Here is a 26,245-nt window from a genome sequence, read left to right as displayed (position 1 = left end):
AGGCTTTAAAGAGATTATTCTTTGCAAGCAGATGTGTATATTTTAAATTATGCAATGCATTAGTTCATATTAATTATGTAATGCAAAAGACATTCCATCTGATACCTTGCAAAGGCATTGGATAGTTTTTATGTTGTTTGAAGAAAGAAACTTTAAAATTACATATAAAATCTATTTTGGGGGAATTGTTACATGGTTAAAACCCAGATAGAATTTTTAAGTCAACTGTGTTCTTTTTAATCACCTGTGGATGTAATACATATTCTTCTATGGATATTGTGACATGGGTCTTTTTCAGAAGTCTAATAACCTATGTTTCAGTTTCTTTAATTTACTAGATGTTTAATGTTTGCAGTATACCCACACCCTTTCACCTTTTGGATTTCAAAGTTAAAGCGGCATGTTTTGAAATCTGTGGAACTAAACAGATTTGTCTCTTTACACAAGTCTCCAGATGGTTGAAGACCAGCTTCTGAATTCCCTCTCTATGCTAGAACTTGCAGTACAGTTACTATCACTTGTTATTATTAGTCATCCACCCCTTATCTGTTCAATGTGTTCCAGGGGCCACTGGAAAAGTCTCTGCAAAACTCTGTGGTTTCAGAACGACAAAGAAATGTAGAACACAAAGTGTCAGCCATCAAGAACAGCGCTCAGGTATTTTTTTGTCCTGTCTGCTGTTTATACAGATTTTCATACAGACATACCTGAACTATCTTTAAGCTGGGTAGCACAAATACTTTTGCTACCAAGCTGCGCCAACCATTTTCCATTTTTTTGAGGATCTCAGCCCAGACTACCTACTCAGGATGTACCTGGATCCTCAGTTTTTTACAGCTGCTCTGCATTCAGCATGAGAGCTACCTATTTTAAAGCTATCACACTCATCCCTATGCGAGTTGCAGGCATACCTACTGTCTCTAAAGAAATGTGAGGTTCCATAAATGTGTTTCTGCAACTTCACCTCTTTTACTTGGGTCAGCAGTAGTTAGCCTTCGTGACCTCTGAGTCACGTACCAAGATCTTTGTAAAGCTGAAGGCTACGAGACATAATTACGTGTTTTGCAGATGTGAGGGGAGAAGAACATTAGGAGCTGATGGTGACAATTCTCCAAGAGTTTCCCATACCATTGCAGGGCAGAGCTGGGCTGAGCCAAACCTGTAGCTACCTCCTACAATGACCTTGAAAGCTCAGTCAGAGAATACCTGCCTATTCAGTTCAAGGCAGGATTATCTATGGCCTTTTTGCTATCCCAGCCCCACTTTCAGCTTTGCAGCAGCCTCAATGTAGAAGTTGTATTTGAAATACCTGTCCATATGCCGTTCAAGAGCAACACTTCTGGTATACTGGGAAGAGGTCCTAGTAGCATTCTCTCATCAGTGTCTCCCTACATGGGGAAGAAGGGTTAGAGAGATGAAACCCTTAAGAGGATAAAGCTAGCTTTAGAAGAATGTGATACTAGATCTCTATCTACGTATAAAGTTGTAAGATAAGAGTTGCAGAGCAAAAGCAGACAAACCTGCAACCCAGCAGCCTACCATGCTGCTCCTTCTGTGTAGGGAAGTGTAGCCATCCCTGAAAGACCAGTGAAAATAAGAATGATTTCTAGATACAAGGGTTTTTTAGTAGGTAATTAAGTTGAACAAAGAAATCAGCCAGCTCCTTGTGTATGTAATTTCATACCTTACACATATAATTTAAAAGTTTAGTCTCCAAAATAAAAAGGAAACCAAAATGGCTAATTCTGTGTGTCCTAATTTAGCAAATGAGTTTTTGTATTTTCACAGACACTTAACAAGCACATCTCAGGGAACTAAAAAGGAATGTTTATGAGTTGTTGGCAGAATCAAGGCTTCCTATAAACAGCACAGAAACAGATCTTCGAAGTAAAACAAATTATTTCCTACGGTTTTATTTTCCTTCTTTTGATGTGTCTTTTTTTGAATTATCATTGTTTTGTTACTAGAAAACACTTTCTAAACTTTTGGCAGTACATATGAAAACAAACCCTTGCAAAAAGCCAAAGCAGCAAAAATGTTTCATTTCTTTACCCAAATTCTTAAGTAATTCTCTAAATAAAGTCTCTGAGCTCTGCTGCTGTCACTGGCTCCATCTTTCTTGGTTTTGCACACCCCGTTCCAAGTTCCACTGATGTCAATGCAAAATTATCCATTTGCCCTGTTTTAAAGTTCCAAGAAGAAAGTTACATTATTGGCATAATAATTTCAATTTAGCTCAGGCTAAATGTAATCATTCCTATTTTCCACTATGTCATTGAACTGGTAAACAAGAAGTGGTTAAGCTGTATCAACTAGTGTTTGACTGTAGGAGAGAGGATAATTTCCGAATTAGTAAAATTCTTTCTGAACAGGTAAAATGAATCTGTTGTTACAAATGTGCATTTATAATTCAATCGTCTTTTTTAAAGATTACAAGATAGTAAACCAGAGTTCCCAGTACTGCTTAGGGATTTTCAGATGGTAGGCAAGGAAAATACTACATTATGCATTTGTCCATTACAAAACAAACTCCTTATGTCACTGTGAACACCCAAGTAATTTTACCTTCTCTTCCTGGGAAAGATGACTGACCAAGATGTCAAATACTTGGAAGACTTGCAAGAGGAATTTGACTTCAGATATAAAACAATACAAAGCTTAGGTAAGAGTTTTTGTAATAACTTTTAGATTCTCTAGGAAATGGCTGATTCCGCAGCTAGACCCCTGTATCAGGGGGGTTTTGTGCGTTACCCAGATAATATATGTAAACATAAAAACGGATTTTTAGTTTATATAAAGTTATAGTCACGGTACATAATGACTCTTTTAGGGTTAAGAGGGTAAAGAGGATCTTGTTGAGCAAGTATAGTTATTTTCTGTACATAAGCTGCATAATGGCATGAAAAGTAGTAATTTTCTTAATTTAAAGAACCTATTTTTCAATTTCCTCACCTTTGACATGGGCCTTCCTTGGCAGGATGTGGAAAAGCCTCTTACTTGCTAGAGTAGAGTTGTGCAAAACTGATTTTTTAGCCTCTAACTTGGCTTTCTATTCTTTTTTGACCACAGTGGTGATAACCAGCTGGTAAGCACTCTGAATGCATGTTTGACCAGCCTGTGATGGTTGAGATCTGCACACGGCAACAGTCCTTGCATGATCTCCTTCAGAAAAGAAACTGAGGTCCACTTGTGTCTGCTCAGATATTTTCACATTATCTCCGTTTGAACATGCAAAGATATTGGGCTTGAAACGTCCGAGTTCTTAAACACGTCAATTCTATATGTTTAAGGCTGGATATGGCCAGGCAATCGGAAGAGATCAAGTTGCCATGGTTTAATGAGTTGTTAGTCATCAGGCCAATTATAATTATTGACCACGCAGATGATTGAAGCCTGCTCCATTTGCAAAATAAAACTTGCTTACATAAATTACTTTCAGGGCTTAAAATTTCACTGTGTCAACAAATGCGCTATACCAGCACAGCCAATTTGCAGTTCCTTACAATGTGTGTGAGCAATTGCTGTGGCTGAGCTGACAATCAGTTACTTGTCTGCCTCTCTTGAAACATCTACCCTAACATAATGGGAAGATGTCAGTCCAGAGCTTAGCAGAGACACAGTTGGCACCAATTTCTTTTTTGAAGGTAGCATGAAAGATGCAAGTAGAGCAAAAGGTGGGGAGAGCTGCATATGAAAGAGCACGGGGCAAGCTTGGGGAAGCTTGAAACTAGTGCATGATCCAGAGAAGGAAAAACGTGATGGAGAGGGGGAAATACCCAGCGATCAGTACTCCTAGCTGCTGAAATCCCCACAGCGATGAACACTTTATCTCCATTTCAAATGCCTAACCTCCATTCTCTCAGCCAGATGTGTAATTCATATCAAGTCCAAAGAGCTTTAGTCTAACTGCAGACACCACAAGCATATTTCAGCAGTGTACAGATCATTCACTGATCCAAGCCAGATGTACCTAGTACACATAAATATGCACATGAATAAGAAATGTATGGATTTCTAGGCATCATCCGTATGTTTTCTACCTTTTCCTGCTCCACACACACATCTAAAGAGTGGAGTCATAAAACCTTATCTTAAACTTGTACTAAAGTTAGTCCATTCAAATGAAATACACTTTTACATAATCTACTGATGTCTGCAGTTTGTTTTTTCACTGGTTCATACTGCAGTCTGGTCATGGTTTTTTCCCCTCCTCCCCTTATATAAACATGCACATGCACCCACACACACATTTATACTGATTTTTTTCATCCCCTGCAGAGCAGAGCGACAAAAACAGCGCCCTCATTAAACAGGAAATGTTGGCATTGCAGGCGATGCTCAATACCTTAGACTACAAGAGAAAGGTTAGTGACACGTTTTGTCATTTGTGGTTCGTTTGCTTTCTCCCCTTATTCCCACACTGCATACTCAAACGTGTATGCGTGCCTTTTTCAATTGTCCTCTCAGAAGAACAGACAAATAACATAGGACTTAAAAATCCACAAAAGGTTTGGGTGGGTATGGGTGATTTTGACTAGCAGTTAAGAAATTGGCAATTAAGCAATGGCTTAATCAAGGATATGGTTCTGAGGCAAGGGCATCACTTCACAGGACCTCTTATGTACTGTGCTAAGTGGATAACTTAGCTGGCAGTCTGTAGCTTTTAACTTAAATAAAAAGTATTCAAAGTAAATGTAATCTAATAATTGCAAAGAAAATAAACAAACAAAACCCAACAACCCACCAATGGTACCTTGCTCTTCTCAGCAACTGAGACTTGCAAATATGACAAATATTCCGCTGACCACTTCTTTGCTGGCACAGAAGACAGTACATTTAGGCAATTTGTTTGAGTCCATGTACTTTTTATGGTTAAAAGCAAGCAACCAAAAAACCAATGCACTGGATATGATGCAAAACAAAAGGAGAACTTTTTGACCTTGACAGTGCTTGCAAGTGTCAACTTGTTGGAGGTGTTATGCCCACAAAGAATGCAACAATCCTCCCTCCCACTCCCCCACCCCCCCAAAAAAAGAAATTTTACTGAGGAAGAGTTCATAGAGATTCAGGATTAATTTCAATTACAATGGGTGATGAATCCAGTCGCCTCCAAGTTAAAGAAACTGAAGTGGTAGGGACTAAATACGTTACTTCCAAAATAATTGAAAAAAAAGTAATCAGCGTTTTATGATAATTGCTGAATTTTGCGGCTGTTCCCTGTGGTCAGTTTGTGACACCTTTCCTATTTTACAGGAAGTACTCAGTAAAATAGGGCGTGTGATTCATGAAATCGATACACTTATGAGCAACATGCTGACTGAAGAGCTGCTAGACTGGAAGAGACGGCAGCAGATTGCCTGCATTGGGGGTCCTCTCCATGGTGGGCTTGATCAGCTCCAGAACTGGTAAACTTGCCTTGAGCTTGTGTTTCCACTGAAAACCACAGGAAGTCTGCTGCACGTGAAATGATCATTCCTTTAGATCAGTTGCCTTGCTACCTTGCAACAGCAGCAAATTCGTTAGCAGCTAAGCAAGTAAATAACAAAAAATACAATTTGTTTTGGTGGACAACATTTGCTATTCAGAATTAATAACATTACAGTGAACTGCTGAGCCTGAGCCGTGGCAGTCACTCATTTGTTGGTTTGACAGTTGTTCCAGATACATGATACATACCCTCTCGGGAGTTTTGCTTGAGTAAAAACTGTGCTGACTGAGTTTGTCACGGAGGACAGTGGGAGTTTTGTCTAGGCAGGAGCTGGGTAGACACTTTATGCTTTGACTCATTAGGTACATCACTCCTCCAGACTTCAAACTACACAGGAATTGAATGGTAGTAGTCTCTGTGGTGGCAACTTTAAAGGTGATTGTGAATAAAAAGACAATAGCATTATATTAAAAAAGATAATGCAGCCAGAGAATGTCAATGTCCTGGTCATTTCTCTCCCATCAAACTTCTCTTCTGGAAAAGGTAGTAAAAAGAAGAAAAAAGGAAGGAAAACAACCAAGAACCTTTTTAGGTTTGAAGAAAATTTGCCTTTTTTGTGTTGGTTTTTGTTCCCACTGAAGTATTTTTTTTCCAATTAAGATGTTAAAAATAGCTTTAAAAATGTGATTTTATACACACATACTCTATTAAAGTGTTAGCAAGTGTGTTTGGATTTGATTTTCCTGATTGTTTTTACACTTCCTCAGTAGTCTTGGTAACTTGTTAATTTTATATAACTATTATCTTTTAAAGAGTACATTTTGCAAAACTAATGAGCTGTAGGAAAGAATTAAAACTGGCACAAGTGTCCTGCATGTAAAACATCAGGACCATGTATATATTTCTTGCAAATTATTACAGACAGCATTGCAATTGCTGTTGATGAGGCCTGTTGCATAAGTATTTATCTTTAAAAATAAAGTAGGTAATTTGCCTGATGTATTTATATACTCCTGTAAACAAAAGATGAATGGACATGAGTTTGGATAAAGCAAGAAAGCACCGATCGGTACTGATTCTGAGTTCCCTAAGCAAGAACTTCAGTAGCCGTTACGTTCTAAGAAATGGTTTACGTGAAAGATGACAAACTAATCTTTTGTCTTGCTGTAGTTTTACACTGTTGGCAGAGAGTCTCTTTCAAGTTAGAAGGCAACTAGAAAAACTGGATGAACTGTTGACCAGACTGACTTACGATGGGGACCCTATCCCACTGCAAAGACCTCAGCTGCTGGAAAAAGTCAACTTTCTGCTCTACAATCTTTTCCGGAAGTGCGTAAGCCATTGTCAGCTTAGATAAGTTTACCTGAACTGACACAAATTTATTGGCAACAATGAGACCATATTGTTAAGAAGAAAAAAAAATGAAAAAAAGGATCTTAAAGACTGAGTTTCCAATATAAAAAGTATGTAGAGCTGTCATCAAAACTCCTAGAAACTGAAGGTGCCAGGCAGCTTCTCCTCTGTAGCAGTTAAGGGTTTGTGATCGAGTTCTGACTCTTAAGTGAACACACAAAATCCACTTATTTCAGTAGGAATAATGTACATACTACTGAGAAAAGTTGTGGTTTGGTTTTGGTTTTTTTTTTAAGTAAAGTGGCAGGTGCTAATTTGTTTCTTGTCTTTCCTCTTCCCACCAAGACATTCTTCCACCACCATTCATGCTTCTATTAATAGATAAAATATTATCATCATTCCTCTTTGTTTTTATACTGGTTATACTAGAGATATACCACAGGTGACTATCTGAAAGCAAAACATGGTCAATTGTTTTTTTTATAAAAAATGAAAAAAGATAAAGTAATTGTTTAATTTCATTGGAGCCAGGCTCAGTGTATTTTCATACTCTGTTTTATGGTTCTGATAAAAGTCTCAGTCTTCCAGACTTTTATCAGCCTCATATTGTAGGACTACGGAATTTGTTTTGTTTTGATTTTTAATGTATTCCAAATATCTGTTTCTTGTGAGAACAATTCAACTGTAAGTTAGACCACTGGATCATTTTGAGAACCGAGAGTTGGAATACATACCTCCCACTTAAGCATCTGTAGAGAAATAAGTCTCTAAGAGATTTTTTCCCCTAATACAGCTGTTTGTGTATGCATATTCCTAACAATGTATTTGTTTCACTTCTTTTCACACAGTTCATTCGTGGTTGAAAGGCAGCCCTGCATGCCAACACATCCCCAGAGGCCAATGGTTCTTAAAACATTAATACAGTTCACTGTTAAATTAAGGTAAGGAAAGGAAATATGATATAAACTCCTTTATTGTGTACTGCATTTTATCTTAGGAGAATCTATAAAGCAAAGCAGATCAAGTTATGTTAGAGATCCTTTTGACTCCAGGTTGATTCTCTGGAATGGGCATATAAAGGCCACAGAATCTGTCACTCTTAGGAAGTGGCAATAAAGGAGTAAATCAGTGTGAGGAAGAAAGGTAGATTGTGGCCAAAAGTCAGCACCTTCAGAGTTCTGTATGCACTGAATTCTTGTTTTAATGACTTTGCAAACTGAGTAAATAATGATCCACATCATACAAGCCAACATCAGAATACTCAGAGCCACTTTTGCATGTAGGAGACAGAAACTGCACTTGGGGGGGCAGCTCTGGTGAATCAATGACAAGTTATTTCTCTCCCACTAGCTCCTTGCCTGACTTTGTGAAAAGAGCAAAGATTGGAGAGGAACTCTCATCTCATTTCCACCTCACAGCAAAAAGAATGCATGGAGGGTTAGGGGCAGTGGAAAGGGTACCTCAAGGAAAGTACACATACATCTATGGTGCAGTCACAGATGATACAAATCCATCTCTGAATTATTACTTCTTTGTTGTCTCTCTAGCCATTCCCTCACACGTATACTAACTTTTCCACATAGTTACAGGGAAGGTAGAACACCTGTCACTGAAACAGCCCAGCTCCTCTTTTTGAGTATACAACCCTGTAAATTGTGATATAATCCTAGATGCCTAATCTGTTTTCAGATTATAATAATTTCAGATACTTTAGTGTGGAGCTACTGGTCTTCAATATTTTCTGGTGAGAAATTTATTCTGTTAATATTAACTTTTACATTTTCTGTTTTGAAGGTTGCTAATTAAATTGCCAGAGCTGAACTACCAGATCAGAGTGAAAGCAACTATTGACAAGTAAGAAACTTTAAAGTGAAGATATTCTCTCTCTCCCTACAGAGACAACAGGTTTTTCAATTGCTACCCTATCTGATTTAGAGGTTGCTCTAAAAAGAAAAAGAAAAAAAAAAATAACCCCAAACCAAAACAGTTAAAACATCAGGGAAATTATTTTCTTTTTTTAATGTGGAAGATTTCTTTGTCTTTTTTAAAAAAAAAGCTGCTATGTCTAATTGATGTTTTCAAATTGGAAGCAAGAAGTCCATTTAAGATTTGTTTCAAGACTTAGATAAAATTCATCAGTCTGAAATGGTAGCATCACACGAAAACTTTAAATCAAACTGTATTGCATTTATGGGATAGTCAGCTTTGAAATACCACTTATATCTGCTTGCATTAATAGGCCCAGTACCTTCAATGCAGCTGCTCGGGGTAGTACATGAAGCTTGTGCTGAAAAGCTAGTGCTGTAATTAGTAACTATGGCAGCTTACAGAGTTTTACCCCTGCCTGAAATTAAGACTGCTACATAAAGTCCTCCTTTCTAAGGTGTTAGCTTCTCCTTTGTGTTCCCATTAATTCTTACAGCAGTCCCAAATGAACAGGATCCCCAGCTTCTTTTGTTGATTATAATTTCCTGAGCAAAAAGCATCTCAGAGCCTGTCTATACTAGGTTTGTGAAAACAGTGTTAATGCTGCCTGTTTATTTCTGTTTGAGTTGATGCATCTTCTCTCAGCAAGGTGTATTATTTTGAGCAATACCCAGTACTGTAGAGCAAGGTTGGTTACAGATCAGTCAGGGCACCCTAGCAGGATAAAACATGGGGCAGAAGACTTGCTGTCAAGGTATGATTTCAAAATCAGCAAAGGTGATCCAAGTCCTCACCACCCACCATCCCCAGCCACAGGTACCAGCTACCCTCCCTTCTTCTGGCTGTTGTGCTTCTGCAGGCCCCTAAAAAACACCTTGACCACACAGACATAGATGTTGGCCCAAAAGGAAGGAAAACAGCCAGTGAGGAAGGAGCAGGCGAGAAGCCAGGACTGTTTCTCTCAAAAGCTGTGTACCGTCCAATTTGCTGCTGTGCACATGTTCTCCCAGTACACTATGAGCTATCTACACAGGCTTGTATTGTCCCAGAACACTGGCGCGCAGGAAATTAGAGAGCGCTGCAGCTTTGAATACACACATATCATTCCAATGGTGGGAAAAAAAGCTAGATAAAATATACTACTTGTATCTGGCCAGATGCAAAAGTCTAACTGGACAGTACAAATTTCAGTTCTTTAGTTTAAAAATTGCAGTTGTATTGGTAATACGAATTAACTTTGACAAGGCAGAATCTACCAACTCAAGGTATGTTTCTCAGTACAAGTTATGTCTTACACATTTACTGATGCACAATCTGTTTCCTCCCCCCTGCCTCTCTTCTACTTCAGGAATGTTTCAACTGTAAGGTAAGAAAATAAAATATCATATTTCTTAAATTATCCAATACCATATTATTTGAGTACGTAAGTGTAACGTCTTCCATAGTAATCGTAGATTCGTTCTGTGTGGAACACATGTGAAAGCAATGAACATGGATGAATCCGCAAATGGAAGCCTGTCGGTAGAATTTCGACATTTGGTAAGTTTGCTTTTTTTCCAGTCACGTACCTCTGGTAAAAAAATAAAAGATTCCTTAAAAACTATGCAGGGAGAACTGTATTACTGTCAAGTCTACACTCATTTTGCTTTTCCTTATACAGACAGTTTACTCCTAGAACCTCTTTATCCCATTCCATACTTTATCCATTCCATAAGACTATGTATTTTCACAGAAATGACAAAGCAAATCCTAATTAATACCAGAAAAAGGAAAAGACAAATCATGCTGAATTACATAGCTTCTCAGAAACTGAGTTTTGTTAATAAAAACACAAACAAACAAACAAAACAAAAAAAACAAAAACCAAACTACACCAGCATTGTCTAGGGGAAATATATAATTGAATGCTTTAGATCTAGTTGAAATTAATGCCTGCAATAACTGTCTTCTGAGAGACTATAGTACTGCTTCTGTAACTTCTCTAATATCCCAGTGAGTCACGCTTTCTGACTAGACTCCCTCACCTATGGTATTTTTTTTTGGCTTAACCACAGATGCAGTACATCAGTGTAGTTTTGCAAAAGGAGATGGAGGGTCTTTAGTGCTTTTTTGTATTATATGCTTCACAAGCACCCTAATTAACACTTTGTTACATTAACTTAATTTCTTTAAAAATTCTTTAAAAATATCAAAATACTATTCACTGAATAGACTTTTCAAGGCATAGTGTCAGAGCCTTCATTACAGCATATTTGTATATTGTAAATAAAACCTTATTATGTTAAGAACATCGTGGTTACAAATTATATTCTTTATATGTACTTCTGTCTGTAGCTTCTTTGGCATATAAATATTGTTTTCCTTTATACAGCAACCCAAAGAAATGAAATCAAGTGCTGGAAGCAAAGGAAATGAGGTTTGTGCATTTATTTTACATGTTATTTTTGATTACTCTCACAAGTATTTCAGATTGGATTTTATTTAAATCAAAGAGCAATGACATGTTAGATTTTGAAATATATATTATCCATAGAATAAGTATAGGACCCAATTATCATACGATGGTGTAAGTATAATGAGAACTTTTCAAAACTACTCACAGAAATTTTAATTACATGCCTTAAATTTGTATATTTAAAAAGTTACAACAGAAGGTAGGAAGTAATAATCTGAACATATGCGTTCCTCTTTAAGGCAGCCTTTTTGGTCATTTACATTTTGAAAAAAAAAAAGCTTTTTGAGTTTTTTGTTGAGACAGCTTTTCCTATAGGAACAGTTCTTTAATTACATATTCCGTTGGCCAAGTTTACAGCTGAAGTAAGGGTATAATTATATTTGCATCAAAGAAGTTTGCTCGCCTCAAGCAGGACCAAAAGTGTGCTTAGTTTACCAATACTCATCCGAATCCGGTCGTAGGTTCCCCTCTTGTGGTGACACCGTACTATCACACGTTAGCCCTAACAAACCAGCAGGTGCTTCGCGGTACCCAGATTTCAGAGACACGCACGTACCCCCCCGGGCACAGAAGGCGAAAAGGCATTGCAAGGGCTTGCTTCCCACCAGAGGAGCTTAAAATCCGTACACGCTTGCTTTGCGGAGAGCAGAAGGCAGAAGTATTAACCCCGGCGCTAATCCACACGCAGAACGCCGTGCCCCAGCGTTCCCCTGTGTCGTGGAGCGCTCCTTCCAGTCCTGAGTTACCCTCCAGCACCCCCGCATCCAGACCACCGCCCCGTCCTTCTTCCCCTGCCCGGCTCCTCGCCCCTTCCCCTTCCTCACTGCCTGCACGGCTCTGCCCTACATCCTTCTTCTCCGCTCTGGCTTCCTACGAACCGTGATTCCCCCGAGCGCCCGGGGTTTTACAGACACAATCCGAATCGCAGGCAAGAACGTTACAGCCTTCGTTGGTTCACCTTCTGCGTCGGTGGCGGGAGGGGAAAGGAGAACTGTCCCTGCAGGGGAGAAGGCAGCACGTCCTTGTCCAGCAACTGGAGGCGGTAGGCAGGGAGGAGAAAGGCACCAGTACACACAGACTCTAGGGTGGCCATGGACCGGCGCCGTAAATTTAGCACTGCTATTTAACAGCAAAAATCTACAGATAGATCTCTGGCCGAAGCAAGAGTCAGAAGCTTGCAGCCAATGATACAGCCTCTGCCAAAGCTACCAGAACAGTTAGTGTCTCCCAAGATGCTTCTATGAATGCCACCTACTTACCTAGGAAGTGAAATAGCCTGTACTGGCTTAAGGGGTCTCCACACCAGTGCAACTTTTTAGCACAGTAGAAGCGCTGAGGGTAAAGTTGTATTGGCAAGTTTAAAAAAAAAAATATTAAAATAATAAAATCACTCATATCACAGCCCAAATAGATGTAGTTATACAAACACAAAAGTTACAAGTAGTCTTTAAGTACAAAGTAAAGGTGTGATCAGCATGGAGAATTTTAATCAAAAACCTAAAGCAGAAGATACTTGTGCACGCTTCACACAGTGTCTCTGAACAGAGTAAGCTGCAACCTGATTAGCAAGACTGAAACTCAAGACTTGCCTCCCCATTACTTTGCCACTTACAAAGTCATTTGCATCAAGACAAGCAAATGCAAAAATGTAGGTGTAAAAATGTTGGTGCTCTACTTTTGGTAGCATTTTACTCCCACTTTCACACATTGTGCCTTTATACCTACATAAAACATAGGGCTGTGGAGAATTAGGACAGCTGAGCTGTGACATGGTTAACTGCTAACTGACTTCCTCCTTGGTCAAATCACAGTCTGTGAAGTCATTATTAGCATGAACTAGCTTGTTGGGTTTTTTATTAACAGCAACCATAATAATTAAAAAACTTGGTTTGTTACAGGATGTTTAGTAAGCTGAGAGTATAGTTGTTAAGTATGGCTTGCCCCCCCCGCCCCCCAAAAAAAGCGAAAGCACTCTGTATTTGAGATTTGTCCTTTGATGTAGATATGACTTTTTGCCTAGATGATTTTTCCATGAGAAAAATTTAAGTTTTTGCAAAATCATAACGGGGGGCAGGAAGGGGAGTTTCACCAACCTTTCTCAACTTTGTGTTAGCAATATGGGTTGAACTGGATTGATTCTATCTGTATTAAAACATTTGAGCTCATTTGATGGATCAGTATTTCATGTAAAAGCCTTCAGCTCTAAGGTGGATTTCCCCTTTGCAAGGCAGACTTATTCAGATGCCTGAGGATCTCCTGTGGTCTCAATCCCTCATTTATACACTATCTTTTGTTGCAGTGGCCTGTACATGTCCTGGAGGAGGTGCTCCATGGGAAAGATAAGGCCACGAGGCACTTTCCCAAGGAATAGTTTTATTTTACATTGACTAAAAGCAGAGTATTTCAGTAAATGGAAGCATTTTGATTTGGGATTTTTGATTTTGTTTCTTTTTTAAAAAGTCTGACAAAACAAATATGTGATGGGGAGGGGAAAAACAGCAACAACAAGAAAACAGGAAAAGGAAACCCAGATTTTTATACTTTGACTTCTGGGGATGGAAATGTATTTCGAAAGATCTATTTCCCAAGGGGCAGAGATTTGGATCTTTACAGAGCTATGCTTGTTTGTAATCAAAACAAAACACTCGTACTACAAACTTTAATCAACTATGACAAACAGATTTTCTTTTTTTTTTCCATCCAAGAAAAGCTTGGTTTTTTAATACCAGATTTACTTTGGATTAATGATTTAGGCCTCTACTCCTTCAATTAGTAACATCTAAGTATACTTAAAACAAACCTGTGTTCCCAGATGAGGGCCTACTTTGTCATTAAAGCTGTAGCTTTTTGTTTTGTTTCTAGTTTGTTTCTCCTTGAAGTTTAACATCTGTTTAAATTGGAATTGTCAATCAGTAAAGAAACTTTAAGGAAAAGGAAAGTTGGAGACAATCTTCATCAGACACAAAAAATGATCTGTTAACTTTTTGCGTGCAAATCTGTGTTTAAAAGCACCATTTTAGAAAAAGTTAAAAGTTTAAAAGTATTGCTTTAACAATGTCAAGGGGTTTTTTTTAGATTAATCAGAAAAAAACACCAGACTTCTGGACTAATTTAATGTCAGAGTTTAATAAACAAATTATTTCCTTCACTTCCTTCTTTTTCTGTTCTACTTATATATTTGATTATGCGTTTTCTCTCCAAGTTGTATAATCTCAGCAGTCATATCACTAAAACAGTGTTAAATGCCAACTGTTCATTTACAGTATTATAACCTACTTACTCCCTCAGGGCTCTCACATGGTGACGGAGGAACTGCACTCCATCAGCTTTGAAACACAGGTCTGCCTGTATGGATTGACTATAAACTTGGAAGTGAGTATTCTGGCCAGATTTTCTGGGGCAAGAATAAAAGGCATTTTCCAGCAGCTTACAGAACAACCCTGTTGGACCAGACCACAGGTCTGTCTATCCTAGATGCTATCTTCAGCAGGAACCATAAGCAGATGCAAGCTTTCCAGAACTTCTGGACAGAAGCATACGCTTCGGGAAGGAAAAGGGGGCTAAAAAACCCAAAGCACAACACAGCACTACCACTTTCCTTGGCAGCATTTACATTCTGCATTCGTTCTTTCCACCAGACCAGCTCTTTGCCTGTGGTGATGATTTCCAATGTCAGCCAACTACCCAACGCGTGGGCTTCTATTATTTGGTACAATCTGTCAACCAATGATCCTCAGGTAGGTCTTCAGTATGCAAGTACTGACTTTCTGCATTTTCACATTTCTATTATTTGGTTGCCAAATGCATTCATTATAAAAAGACTGTGTTTCCCTCTTAAACTGGCCTTATTTTCTTCACATACACTGTTATCAACATCATACTTTAATGTTGTTCGCTTTATCTTTTGTTCCCTGCCCACATATAAAACCATATGCACACGTAGCCTTCCTTTTTGTAGGCTAAAGTAGTAGTTCTTAAACAAAGGAAGGTGATAGCCCTTCTCCACAGCCATTCTAGTTTGAATGCCTTTTTTGGATGCAGTTGACCAAAACTGTAAATGGTACAAAATAATTCTACTAGTACAATTCAAAACTGTCAAAGTAGTTGTATAGGTGGGTCTGTAATGTACTTAAGCTGCTTTTCCTCATGCATTTTATAGGAGTGAGTGCTTTCTATGGAGAAGATTGTAAGTGTCAAGTAGCACCTTCTAGTGGCTCTAACCATGAGCAAAAGCAGAATCGTTCTTTCTCAGGCTCCAGCTGGCTCAGCACGTGTTTTAGATTCAGTCACTGTTACTGTATTTGCAGACTGTAGAATAGTACTGTCAATAGCTCTCAGGCTTTCAGTCGGGGATTAGTGGCAGTCACATAGATGTTCAGAGGAGAGAAAGGGTAAGACAGTTTACCATGGAGTGCGCCTAAGAATGATGGCAGGCCAGCTTACCAGCAGCCTGGACTTCATTATCACTCTTTGCACAGTCTTCAGTATGTGCATTACATGTACAGTCCAGAAACCAAACGAAAAACTAAGATGAGCCAAACAATTCAACAACGTATCTCTGTATGAGTATGTAACAGTTTAAGATTTCCATGCACCAAACACATTAAGGTACAGCGAGAATATCTGCATTTATTGGATGGGATTTAAGCATATTTTCACTGTCTTAACATATGATAATACCAGAAGCATAGCCAGGTATTTTATCATCCAAGATGCACACAGACTTTCGCTCTCTCTAGGACTCTCCCCCTACAACTCTGCTCAGGCACCTGAGCGCACCTTGCTGGGTGGCTGCAGGTGGGAAGGCCAGCACATTATTTGCCCCAGTATATCCCCCCACCTCATTTTTAACACTTCCAGATCCTGTTTAAGTACCTGCAGCCTTCTTTTACAGCCTGCAGTGTATTTCATGGTTGCTAACTGTCTAAACAAAGCACTAATTTTGTTGCAGAATTTGTCCTTCTTCAACAATCCACCTGCTGCCACTTTAAGTCAGCTCTTAGAAGTACTGAGCTGGCAATTTTCATCATATGTTGGTCGGGGACTCAATTCTGAGCAACTCAACATGCTGGCAGAGAAGCTTATGGGTACGTGTATAGAAACAGAGATTTTATTTGGTTTGGGGCTCTTATATTTGGTAGTTAAGGTAATGACTTTAAGCGTGACCTCCACTTCCAGAGCTGACTTCAAAAATGCCACAATGACATTTTTTTCTTTAAAGAAAAGCACGTGTCAGCTTATTCTTACCACAAAGTGATTCAACTTCTGAACTTCGGGCTGCTAAACTGAAGAAAGAGGGCATCAGAGTCACACTGAACTGTGATGTTATTTTGTTTCCTTAGCAAGTAATTATCTCATACATCTGAAATCAAAAGGAAGTCGTTCTGCTTGCTTATGGGGTTTGGTTTGGTCTGGGTTTTGCTTCATTTTACGTACCCATCCTTGTGGGTCTGTTTAGTTCTGGGACCCATCCTCCACTGGTGACAGCATAGCAAAGAGGCCCTGCAACTTCAGCAAGATGAACTATTGAACGCTTTCAGCTGACTGTCCCCCAGAAGGGAGAGGCCTTAGGGAAACCTGGCAGAAGAAGAGGAAGCTTTATGTGTTTCTGGAGAAGAAACAATTATAAAATATATTGTGAGCTGTAAGAAATTCCAAGCTGAGGGTGTAACAATACCTCTACTGTCAGACAAGAACAGAAGCATTTGTCAAAGACTGGGGGAATCTGTGCTTTTATTGCTTTCAGAGCTGGGAAGCGAAGACTGGTTTCCCTGTGTAACAGTCACTTTTTCTGATGGTTTCTTGGAGATTTCTTGCTGAGTGGAGGTAGTGGAGTTGAGAGGTGTCATGTAAATCAGCAAGAACCGTAAGAAAGAAAAAATAAATTCTCTTAAAATACAGAAGCTGAAGATAGAGTGAAAGCCAAGAGAAGTAACACTCGAGCTAAAAACTGAAACTGAGCACATAGTGTTTGTTGTAGAAACAAAATCCCAGACTACTTTAGGCGAATATTCCCCAAACTACCATTATCAGCTGCTTCAAAAGGATACAGAGAAACTGATCTACAGCCCCTTAGCATGGCCCTCTCAATCCCTCTCCAAGTCTGGATGTACTATTCTCCCCATCCCCCCATCCCCCCCCCCCCCAACTATACAGATATCAAGCTATAGCTATTTCAAAACTTCAGAAAAATAGACTCACCGGTTGTTTTTTTTTTTTGCCCTCAGGACAACAAGTCAGTTACAATGATTATCAACTATCCTGGGCAAAGTTCTGCAAGGTACAGTTCCAAAAGTAAAACTAGATTCTTCTTTCTCTTATCGCCCACATGCGTGCCTAACTCTGTCTCTCTGATGCTACAGATAAGAATCCCGCTTGCCATATGTGGGACTTGTAGCCCAGCACAATCACATTCATTGTAAAAATTTAACTAGGAGAATAATATTTCCAGAAGCTTAAAGCTTGGGCTAAGAAATCTCCTTAGTTACGTTGCTACAGATATCAGAAACTGTCATTATAGCGTGCCCTATATATTTCTGTAAATGATCAATAGATTGTGCTATCAAAGCATACATTTTTCATAAAGCATACAGTAATTTTTTTCATATGCTCAGTGACCTAAATTATTTCAAGTTGGTTGATATATTCAGTAACTTTGATGAGGAACAGACAAGTTATTGAGAAAAAAGGGTAAACCCATTTTGTTCATATTAACTACATTATTTAAACAAATATAGAACCTTGGAAGGAAGTGCAACTTTCTCGTCATCATTTCTCTCAAAATATAATTTCATAACCAGGAAGAAGCAACAAATGTGATTTTTTTTTTCCTTGAAAAATGAGGCACTTCCAATGCATATCTTAAAAATCAATTGGTTTTACGTCAGGCTGAGAGAGAGATGTTACTCAAAACAGCAGTGCAGATTTGTCATTCTTGCTTGAACAAACTAGATTATTCTTAAGAAACTGAGATAGCCATGTCATGTGGATGTTGGGTAACAACACTCTCACAATTCTCTTCTTGTGTGTGTTCTTTTTGTTTGTGTTTTGTTGTGGTGGTTTTTTTAACCATTAGGAACATTTGCCTGGAAAGTCTTTCACGTTTTGGGTTTGGCTTGAAGCCATCCTGGACTTAATTAAAAAACACATTCTTCCACTTTGGATTGACGGGTGAGCAACAAGGAAACTGCTGCATATTGATCTCTCTCTGCTTTGTCTTTTTTCTTTACTAATCTCAGTTTTAGCTATGCAGAAGAGAATTTGCAAAGAGTTTAATACTTCTGTCTCCCTCTTCCCATTTATAACTTTTGGAAAATTTTGCCAAAAGGCAACACCACTGAATCTCTCAGAAATGCAGGTTTAGATCTATTTGTCAGTTCTGTCGGTGTACAGTCAAGTACTGTGATAAATTTCATCATGCTTCATAGTACTTTGAGCTTAATGCCATACTCCACATGTAAATCACATGAAGCTTTTGTCATCATTGCAAGACCTCATAAAGCTTTTGTAACCAGCCTTTGAACACCTATATAAAGTTTGGCCAGATACATTGCACAGATTGAAGTCTGTATTTTTTTCCAAAAGTAAACCCATGATCTCCTGTTACACTTCAGGTACGTAATGGGATTTGTAAGCAAAGAGAAGGAACGAATTTTGCTCAAAGACAAGACACCAGGAACATTTTTATTAAGGTTTAGTGAAAGCAATCTGGGTGGAATTACCTTTACATGGGTGGATCAGTTAGAAAATGGTAAGTATAATTTTAAAAAAATAACATAAATCTCGAACTCTGCAATACACCTGTAATACAGGAGCCACAGTTTCTTTGGTTAGAAAGTAAAACTCGTGTACTATGTCTTAGTATGGTTTGGGGCAAGATACAAGTACCATATTTACTGAAACATAAGCCAAAACTCTGAAAGTCTACCTCTCAGTTCTTTATATTAACATACAAGTTATTAGGAGGTGTACCTGCTTACTGCAGGCTTTAAATTTGTTTCCATGTGTGCAGAAAGTATATCTTGAAAGATACTTACTTTGGTATGAACAGGTAAAACCCATGCCAGTGTAAAGTGCAAAAGAAAGGCAAAAATATGTTCCAGCTGCAGATGCTGATCTACCAGTTATCAGTGGTTACGGTGCCTTTGTATTTTTACAGGAGACGTAACATTTCATTCAGTGGAACCCTATAACAAAGGTCGCTTATCTGCATTGCCTTTTGCCGACATACTGCGTGATTACAAAGTTATTATGGCAGACAACGTTCCTGAAAACCCTCTGAAGTATCTGTATCCAGACATTCCCAAAGATAAGGCTTTTGGCAAACACTACAGCTGTCAGCCAAATGAAGGTTGGGCTCCATTTCTCTATTTACCCTTTCTGCAAAGCAGCTGCAAAGTCAAGAGGCAATTTGAGGAACGGGGGGAAGAGGAGGAAGAGTAAGATGCCTCCCTTAATCGGCAACTTCAAGAGGACTGTTTTAACGCATGTCTATCATTTAGACAGCTTCATTTTGTAAATACGTCCCTGGTCTTAGAGGCTACATTAGAGGTGATGACAACAATATTTAAAAGAAGCTAAGAGATAGATCTTAGGGTAGAAAGAGTCAAAAAATAAGATTATCTTTTTTTTCCTGACTGACGGATAACAAAATTCAGTGACTCAGATGTTCAAAGGAGATGAAACTGAAAAGTCATCCTGTTTATTGGCTTCATAATTGTGTTATGCTGTAGCATGCTGTCTCTTTAATTTCAAGGAAATTCTGTGTTTTCCAAACAGCTTGGAAGATCTCCTTTATTTCATTTCATTCGGTGGAACCCTGTAACAAAGGTCGCTTATCTGCACTGCCTTTTCCCAACATACTGCGCAATTACAAAATTGTTATGGCAGATATTCCTGAAAACCCCTGTCAACTGCACTAGAAAATACAAAAAGGCTAGACAAGAATGGCTCCAAATACATTCAGGCCCATGTTCTTTCGTGTGCAAGTTACATTTTTAGATCAAACTTGCTCTCTCTCAAAAAAGCCCTCAAAGCCTTGAGTTTTTTTTAAATAGATAATACACATTCTTCTGGACTTTCAGTATAAAAGGTTACAATTCAATTTGAATTCAAATTCCTACACTACTAAAAAATATTTGGAGGCTACAAATGTTTTGCCTTTTCCTTTTAATTTTGCGGACTTCGCCTAATGCTCCAGTCCTCTAAAAATTTCTGTATATGCTTAATTTCATGCAAAAGACGTTGCTGAAGCTGTATCTGTAGAAATAGAGCTCCATGCAAGCATTTGCAGAACTGAAATCTAGAGGCTTAAAAGTTCCAAGCTTGTAGAGTTATAGTATATTTGCTACTGAAGCCCCAACGAGCTCTTTTTCATCAGTTGCTGTATTATATTCTAGGATGGCGATTCATATCAAGGGAGCACAGTCCATTACGTGACCAAGACCTGAACTCAAAGACTAATCTCAGGAATTCCCCTCATTTTTGTGGCTGCCTATTTAAGCATAAACAGGGACATTTCTTTTTTAATATATTACGGTCTGCAGCACTTAAAGCACATAAACAATTTCAAATAAATAATAAAATTACTAGGCAATATTTAATTTCTCTAATATTTATTTTTAGTCTCAAAACCCTCAGATGGAGGAGGCAAAGGTTATGTTCCTTCTGTATTTATCCCAGTCTCCAAAATGTAAGTATCCTTACAGATGTATTACACTTCAAATGGTATTTTTATTAAATTTACTTACTGTTTCAAAGTTTTCCCTGCCTCCCTTCCCCCATTCAAATAGTTTGGGATAGCAACACATCACATGTTTTTATTTGGCCAAGGACTGCTAAGGACAAGAAAAGCAAGTAAAGAACTTCACTTCTACAGTGCTTTTTGCATCCATGTGGCAAAACATTTGTAAAAATTGAATGCAGACTTTCCAGTACTCTGATCTACTCTGATCTTTCACTGCCTCCTTTTTCTCTCCAGCAGCTGACATTACAGAGTCAAGTTTATCCTCTCTTCCCTTGGTCCTATCTCCTACATTTTTAAATGTCTACCAGGTTGTTGGCATGTGCTTACAGGGCCACCAGGAAGCCCGAGCACAGGCTTAACTAACTTAATAAGCATTCACCATACTCCACTGCTGCGCATCAAGTTAGAGGGATTTAGGTTGCTTTTAAGATTATTTTTGTGGTTTTTGTTTTGTTTTTTTTTTTAAGCTTAAATGATTCTACAGATCCACATTCTCCGTCAGATCTTCTTCCAATGTCTCCAAGCGTTTATGCTGTGCTGAGAGAACACCTGAGTCCCACAGTGATTGAAACTGCTGTATGTTGCAAACTTTTCCATTCATAAGTTAATACTAAGCAAACAGGACATGTACAACTCGGATGCTGGTTATAAAAAGGTTGCTTGTACAATTATGAAAAAATTAGAGCTCTTTCATCATTTGCTGTATTACATTCAGAAACGATGGTACAGACGTTTCCTATTCTAAATGGGACAGGATGCTGCAAGCATACTTGGAAGCACTGTGTTATATGAAATTGTCTGACACACTGGCCAATGAACCATGAATGTCATTATTCAAAGATCCCATAGTTCTTGCACAAACAAAGCCTTTATACTGACAAATACATAACAATTACACTAATTCTGTAGATAGCACAAAGGACTCAACTTGCTCAGGAAAGCTGCACAAGGAACATAAAAATTTCCAATTCAGCAAACTTGCACAACTTTGCCATGCTGCAAGTTTCTACATGGGATGCCAAAGTGAGAAATTAAAAGTCAACTAAATAAAATAATATTCACTAAGTATACAGAAAGGTTGGGAAAATACTGTACCAATGTCCTATTAAAAATATTTTCCTCTTATTGACTAGAAATTGTGTTCCAAATCATCATGGCTTAGAGTACTTGGAGCACTGATGTATACCCACTGGGGATTTGTCCAGCAGACTTCTATCAGGAAACGCTACAGTGGTTTGGCTTTAACAGCTTTAACAGAAAACCTCCTTTCTTAATACTAGCTCTTAGTTTTCTGTATGTTCAATGATTTATGATCTTAAAATGGTTATGTATTTAAAAGCCTGTCAACTCCCCTTCAAATGCCTTTCTGTAAACACTCCTCCTCACCCACAAACAGAACAAAACTAAACCAGAATCCTGACTGTCGATGATTGGAAGCACAGTTAAACTTTATATACAAATAGAGGAGTTTTTTAATATACACCAAGCTGAAGATCTATTCAAGAGCAAAGTATCTTTTCTTGCTTCTTCACCTTTTTCTCTGATAACGCTCATGACAAACTAGTTCTTCAGCTAAAACTGAAATACTAGCCTGAATGAAAATTCTGCGTTAAAACCTACCACACCCAATTTGAGACATGTTCCCACTCATTTGTCGTTTGGTTTGTACATATGAAAACAGCTCTGACCTTCTAAACGGCATTTGTGTTCCATTTCCTAAAGTTTCAGCAGTGAAAAGAATAATTGGCTTCACTTTTGTTTATCATCAGGCTCCAAACGTTTTTGGTTTCTTTTAGCACGCACAGTAATTCTCAAACCAGTTCTGTCCAGAGCTTCCAAATGAGCTGTGACCATTACCATCTTTTGGGGTTATAACCGCACAAAAAGAATGTGTTAGGTGATGAATTGGGACGATCAAATACAATCATGTTGCGGTTTTTAAGGGTACTAGATAAGTGGTTCAATGCTGCTAGATGCTAGGTGAATTTCTGGAGGCTCTTACTAGAAACGTTTTCAAGTTCTGCTAGAAATTGGGGGGGGGGGGGTAGTTTTGAAAGATTTCTAAAAAATTTCTTCCTTCCTTCCTTTTTCCATTCTATTTACTTTGCTAAATGGAAATGAGGAAAATATGGAGGTTTTTTCTCCATCATCCCAAATTCACACAACAATCTACCCTGGTGAAGAGCTGTCTAAGTAGAGTAAGCACACAATCTGCATTATTAAAGCAATACTTTTTCTCCATGAGATGCCAATTAAAAAAAAAAAGCGTAAGATGCAGAGAACTAGAGTGAAATCTGCAGCAGGACAAAATACCCTACAACTCAGTAACTCAGTCTTAGCAAGATATACTTTCTGCAGTCTTGCTGAATGCCCTTTTATCCGTGCCCCTCCCCCCCCCCCCCCGATTCCCCTACCCGTCAGGAAAACAAGACTCCAGTAAGAACCCTGCTATATATATCCATAGGCTCCAAGAAACACAAAAGTTCATATAAAAACATGTATCATTTTTATTGCAACTATTTCCCACACAGTGTTTTCTAATGAGCATTCCTATGTTTTGTAAAGAATTAGAAACAGGATCCTCAGATCCTTACCAGTTTGTATTACATTGTCAAAATGACAGACCAGTTACCTTGAGCCAAAGAAGGTTTCATCTGCAATTATTTTTGAATGAACAGCAGTAACTCCCATGAGACTAATCTTTTCCTTCTTTTCTTCTAGCTGAGTTCTCCTTACTCAACTGACTGAAGTTCACATACTGGAAAAATTAGTAATCACGTGAACACTGGATGGGTTAAAGATGCAGTAAATTATTTTTTTTTTTGGTCATCTTTGTATATCAGCATTTCCTGGAAACCGTTATGATGTTATTCTTGGGCCTCTTTCTGTTATCAATACCATGTAAACCAGGAATCTTCTCCCTAGTGATTACAAATAGCTTCCTGCAAGTCAGAATTGCTGTCCTCACTGATAAAAGGCCAGATCCTTTCTGGCTTGGAAGTCGTTTGACTTCAGTGGGGTCCAGCAGGTATAAATTTTACTTGCGGAATTAACATCCACAGAATTGCTGTAAATATGAGAGTATAAGAACAAAATGTTTTGCTTCTGAAAACGGCATATAAGGATAACTGAAGATGTTAATGTTTTGGGGGAAATTAGGATTTATTATGTTAAATAGTTTCTGTTTAATCATCACCTTGTATACCATTGATTTAGTTTCTGTTTTAAAGCAAAGATTCTCATCCCCCTGAGCTTGAATGTCCCATAGGTGTCCAGGGTTTGCTTTTTTCCCAAAGATGAACCACCTTCAGCATAGATTTTTATCTGCCACCACAGCAGAAGTTGTGGAAGGCAGGCAGGCAGGCAAGGATGGGAAGAGAAGGGAGTTTCAGAAAGGAAACAGACACAACACTTGTGGTGTGAAAAAGGCTGCCTCCATTTTGCCACTGAAAGAGAGGGTTAGTAAAACTTACCCCTCTCACAAAATAGCTGCAGAAGTAAATCTATTTGTGCATGAAGCATTCAGATACTACAGCAAGTACTATCAGAAAGTCTACAAAGAAAAAATCCTGATCTGACAGAGTTTGGATACTACCTGGTAAATATGGACTGGGAAGCACGGTTTTTAAAAAGTTACTGAGGAGCTGCAGCATTTGCTGACCACTGGGCAATTCATGCTACATGACAGAATACTACATGCCTGTCAGAGACTCATTTAATAAGCAGAATAACTAGTTTTTATATATAAGTGGTAAACTACCTTTTTAAAGCTTTTTTTTTTTTCTTTCAGTCACTGTTTAGTGCTGTGTTTGGATTGTTCGGTTTTGTTGGGCTTTTTTTCCCTGGTATTATCTCTAAAAACTCAGTTAATAAAATAAAGAGGCAATTCAAGACCACTGTATTTCATATATGCAGGCTCATTCAAGATTTAATTGTTGTCTGCAGAATACGTGGTTAAAGCATGCAAAGTTCTTAAAATACATACGAACACTTGAGCATTTGCACCTTGCACTCTTCTTGAGTAGGTACAAATTAGACATCTGGGATGAAAACATAACCTCCTTGAATCAGTAAGACCTGGATTTTACTTTCATTTCTCCTTTTTTACTCACTCCACTCACCCATATTATTGACGTTAGTTGAAAGCAAGCGAATGGAAACAGAGTAATGAGATATTTCTCTGATACATGGGAGTAGGTTTTAAACTAACAACCATCTCTCTCTTCATTAATCTGAGTGATTCAAAGCAAGCTGCAGATAGGAAGTAATTTCCTCTCAGAAAGCATCATGTATAAATATTTCGCCAGAAAAATAAGAGCAATTGTGTATATAGTTTGGAAACGTCTGTAATTTATATAAGCAGTATGAATAAAAACAGATTTTGGCTTAAAGTTGGATACCTGGACTTCTGTGGAATTTTTTCAAGATACAACAAAAATAGAGTCTTGCCATCATTTTGTTGATCTCAAGTCTGAACTACAAGCAGTAACAGATTTCTAAAGCAGCAAATGTAACTTCACCTCACATCAGCTATTGCCTGCCTTTTCATTCTAACCTGTTCTCACAATATTAATACAAACAAAATGGAGGGTACCCTATGCTTTTGACCACCTAACCTTCATGAGAAGTACTGTAAAAAAGGCCCACGCGTAGCACGTGAATCAATCTTCTCTCTCCTTCCTTCCTGTACAAAGCAACTCTTCAAAACTGTCAAGTCTTGACTTGAACACAATATATTTCATGTTACTGAATAGCACTGTGGATCAGGTTTTGGCATTACAGTTTCTGTTTTAAAACAGATTTTGCAATGGGGTAGATATAACATTTACGTGAGAGGCATATTACTTCAAATCAGTTCCTGCTTTAGAGGAACGTTGGAGTCATTAGTCATTTTCTATAAGTTAAATGTATACAGCCCAATCCTCCATCCATTAAAAAAGTGAGAATTTTATCCTTATGCCACTGAGTAAGAACAGGGTTCTCTAGCAAAATGACGGGGGGTGGGGCGCGGAAAAGCACGCTGAAAGGGTTGCCTCAGGTACTGCCAGAAGAAACAAAACATCTGCTTTTAAGTACTTTTACTAACCCTGCTTGTGCTTTCACTGTGTTTTGCAGCAGCAAAGTAGAAAATAACAAGAGGAAAAAAAAATCGCATAATTGTTCTGTGTTTTGTGTCTTGCCACATCACTGTAATGATTCAAATGAAACAAATGTAAAAACTGTCAGTTACCTTCTACTATAGCTTTTATCTAAAGCAACATTTATCTCTACTTAGTAGCATTTCGTACCACAATGTTTACCAAACAGACCTTCTATTTACTTATTTCTTCCATGGACT

General features: G+C 38.3%; 1 protein-coding gene across 3 annotated transcripts in view; it reads left to right on the top strand.

Moving 5' to 3' along the window:
- STAT4 (signal transducer and activator of transcription 4) overlaps positions 1-25,309 on the top strand; it is a 43,378-nt gene extending 18,069 nt beyond the window's left edge. Inside the window, exons 5-24 of one of the 3 annotated variants that reach the window (XM_075028012.1) lie at positions 565-657; positions 2,584-2,662; positions 4,279-4,364; positions 5,254-5,405; positions 6,599-6,757; positions 7,630-7,722; positions 8,576-8,635; positions 10,056-10,073; positions 10,153-10,246; positions 11,079-11,123; positions 14,451-14,534; positions 14,801-14,899; positions 16,114-16,249; positions 17,390-17,442; positions 18,238-18,332; positions 18,776-18,912; positions 19,321-19,512; positions 20,787-20,853; positions 21,375-21,483; positions 23,629-25,309. In XM_075028012.1, coding sequence (XP_074884113.1) covers positions 565-657; positions 2,584-2,662; positions 4,279-4,364; positions 5,254-5,405; positions 6,599-6,757; positions 7,630-7,722; positions 8,576-8,635; positions 10,056-10,073; positions 10,153-10,246; positions 11,079-11,123; positions 14,451-14,534; positions 14,801-14,899; positions 16,114-16,249; positions 17,390-17,442; positions 18,238-18,332; positions 18,776-18,912; positions 19,321-19,512; positions 20,787-20,853; positions 21,375-21,483; positions 23,629-23,655 — 1,878 coding nt within the window. In that variant the 3' untranslated portion in view covers positions 23,656-25,309. Of the gene's footprint in view, positions 1-564; positions 658-2,583; positions 2,663-4,278; positions 4,365-5,253; positions 5,406-6,598; positions 6,758-7,629; positions 7,723-8,575; positions 8,636-10,055; positions 10,074-10,152; positions 10,247-11,078; positions 11,124-14,450; positions 14,535-14,800; positions 14,900-16,113; positions 16,250-17,389; positions 17,443-18,237; positions 18,333-18,775; positions 18,913-19,320; positions 19,513-20,786; positions 20,854-21,374 lie in introns of all 3 variants that reach the window. The other 2 variants (XM_075028013.1, XM_075028014.1) reach the window with 2 other exon arrangements.
- The last annotated feature ends 936 nt before the right edge of the window (positions 25,310-26,245 follow it).

Source organism: Buteo buteo, chromosome 5 (genome assembly GCF_964188355.1).
Source record: "Buteo buteo chromosome 5, bButBut1.hap1.1, whole genome shotgun sequence".
In the NCBI taxonomy this organism is placed as follows: domain Eukaryota; kingdom Metazoa; phylum Chordata; class Aves; order Accipitriformes; family Accipitridae; genus Buteo; species Buteo buteo.
Note: the sequence above shows the minus strand (reverse complement) of the source record. Positions and strands in the feature narration are given on the sequence as shown.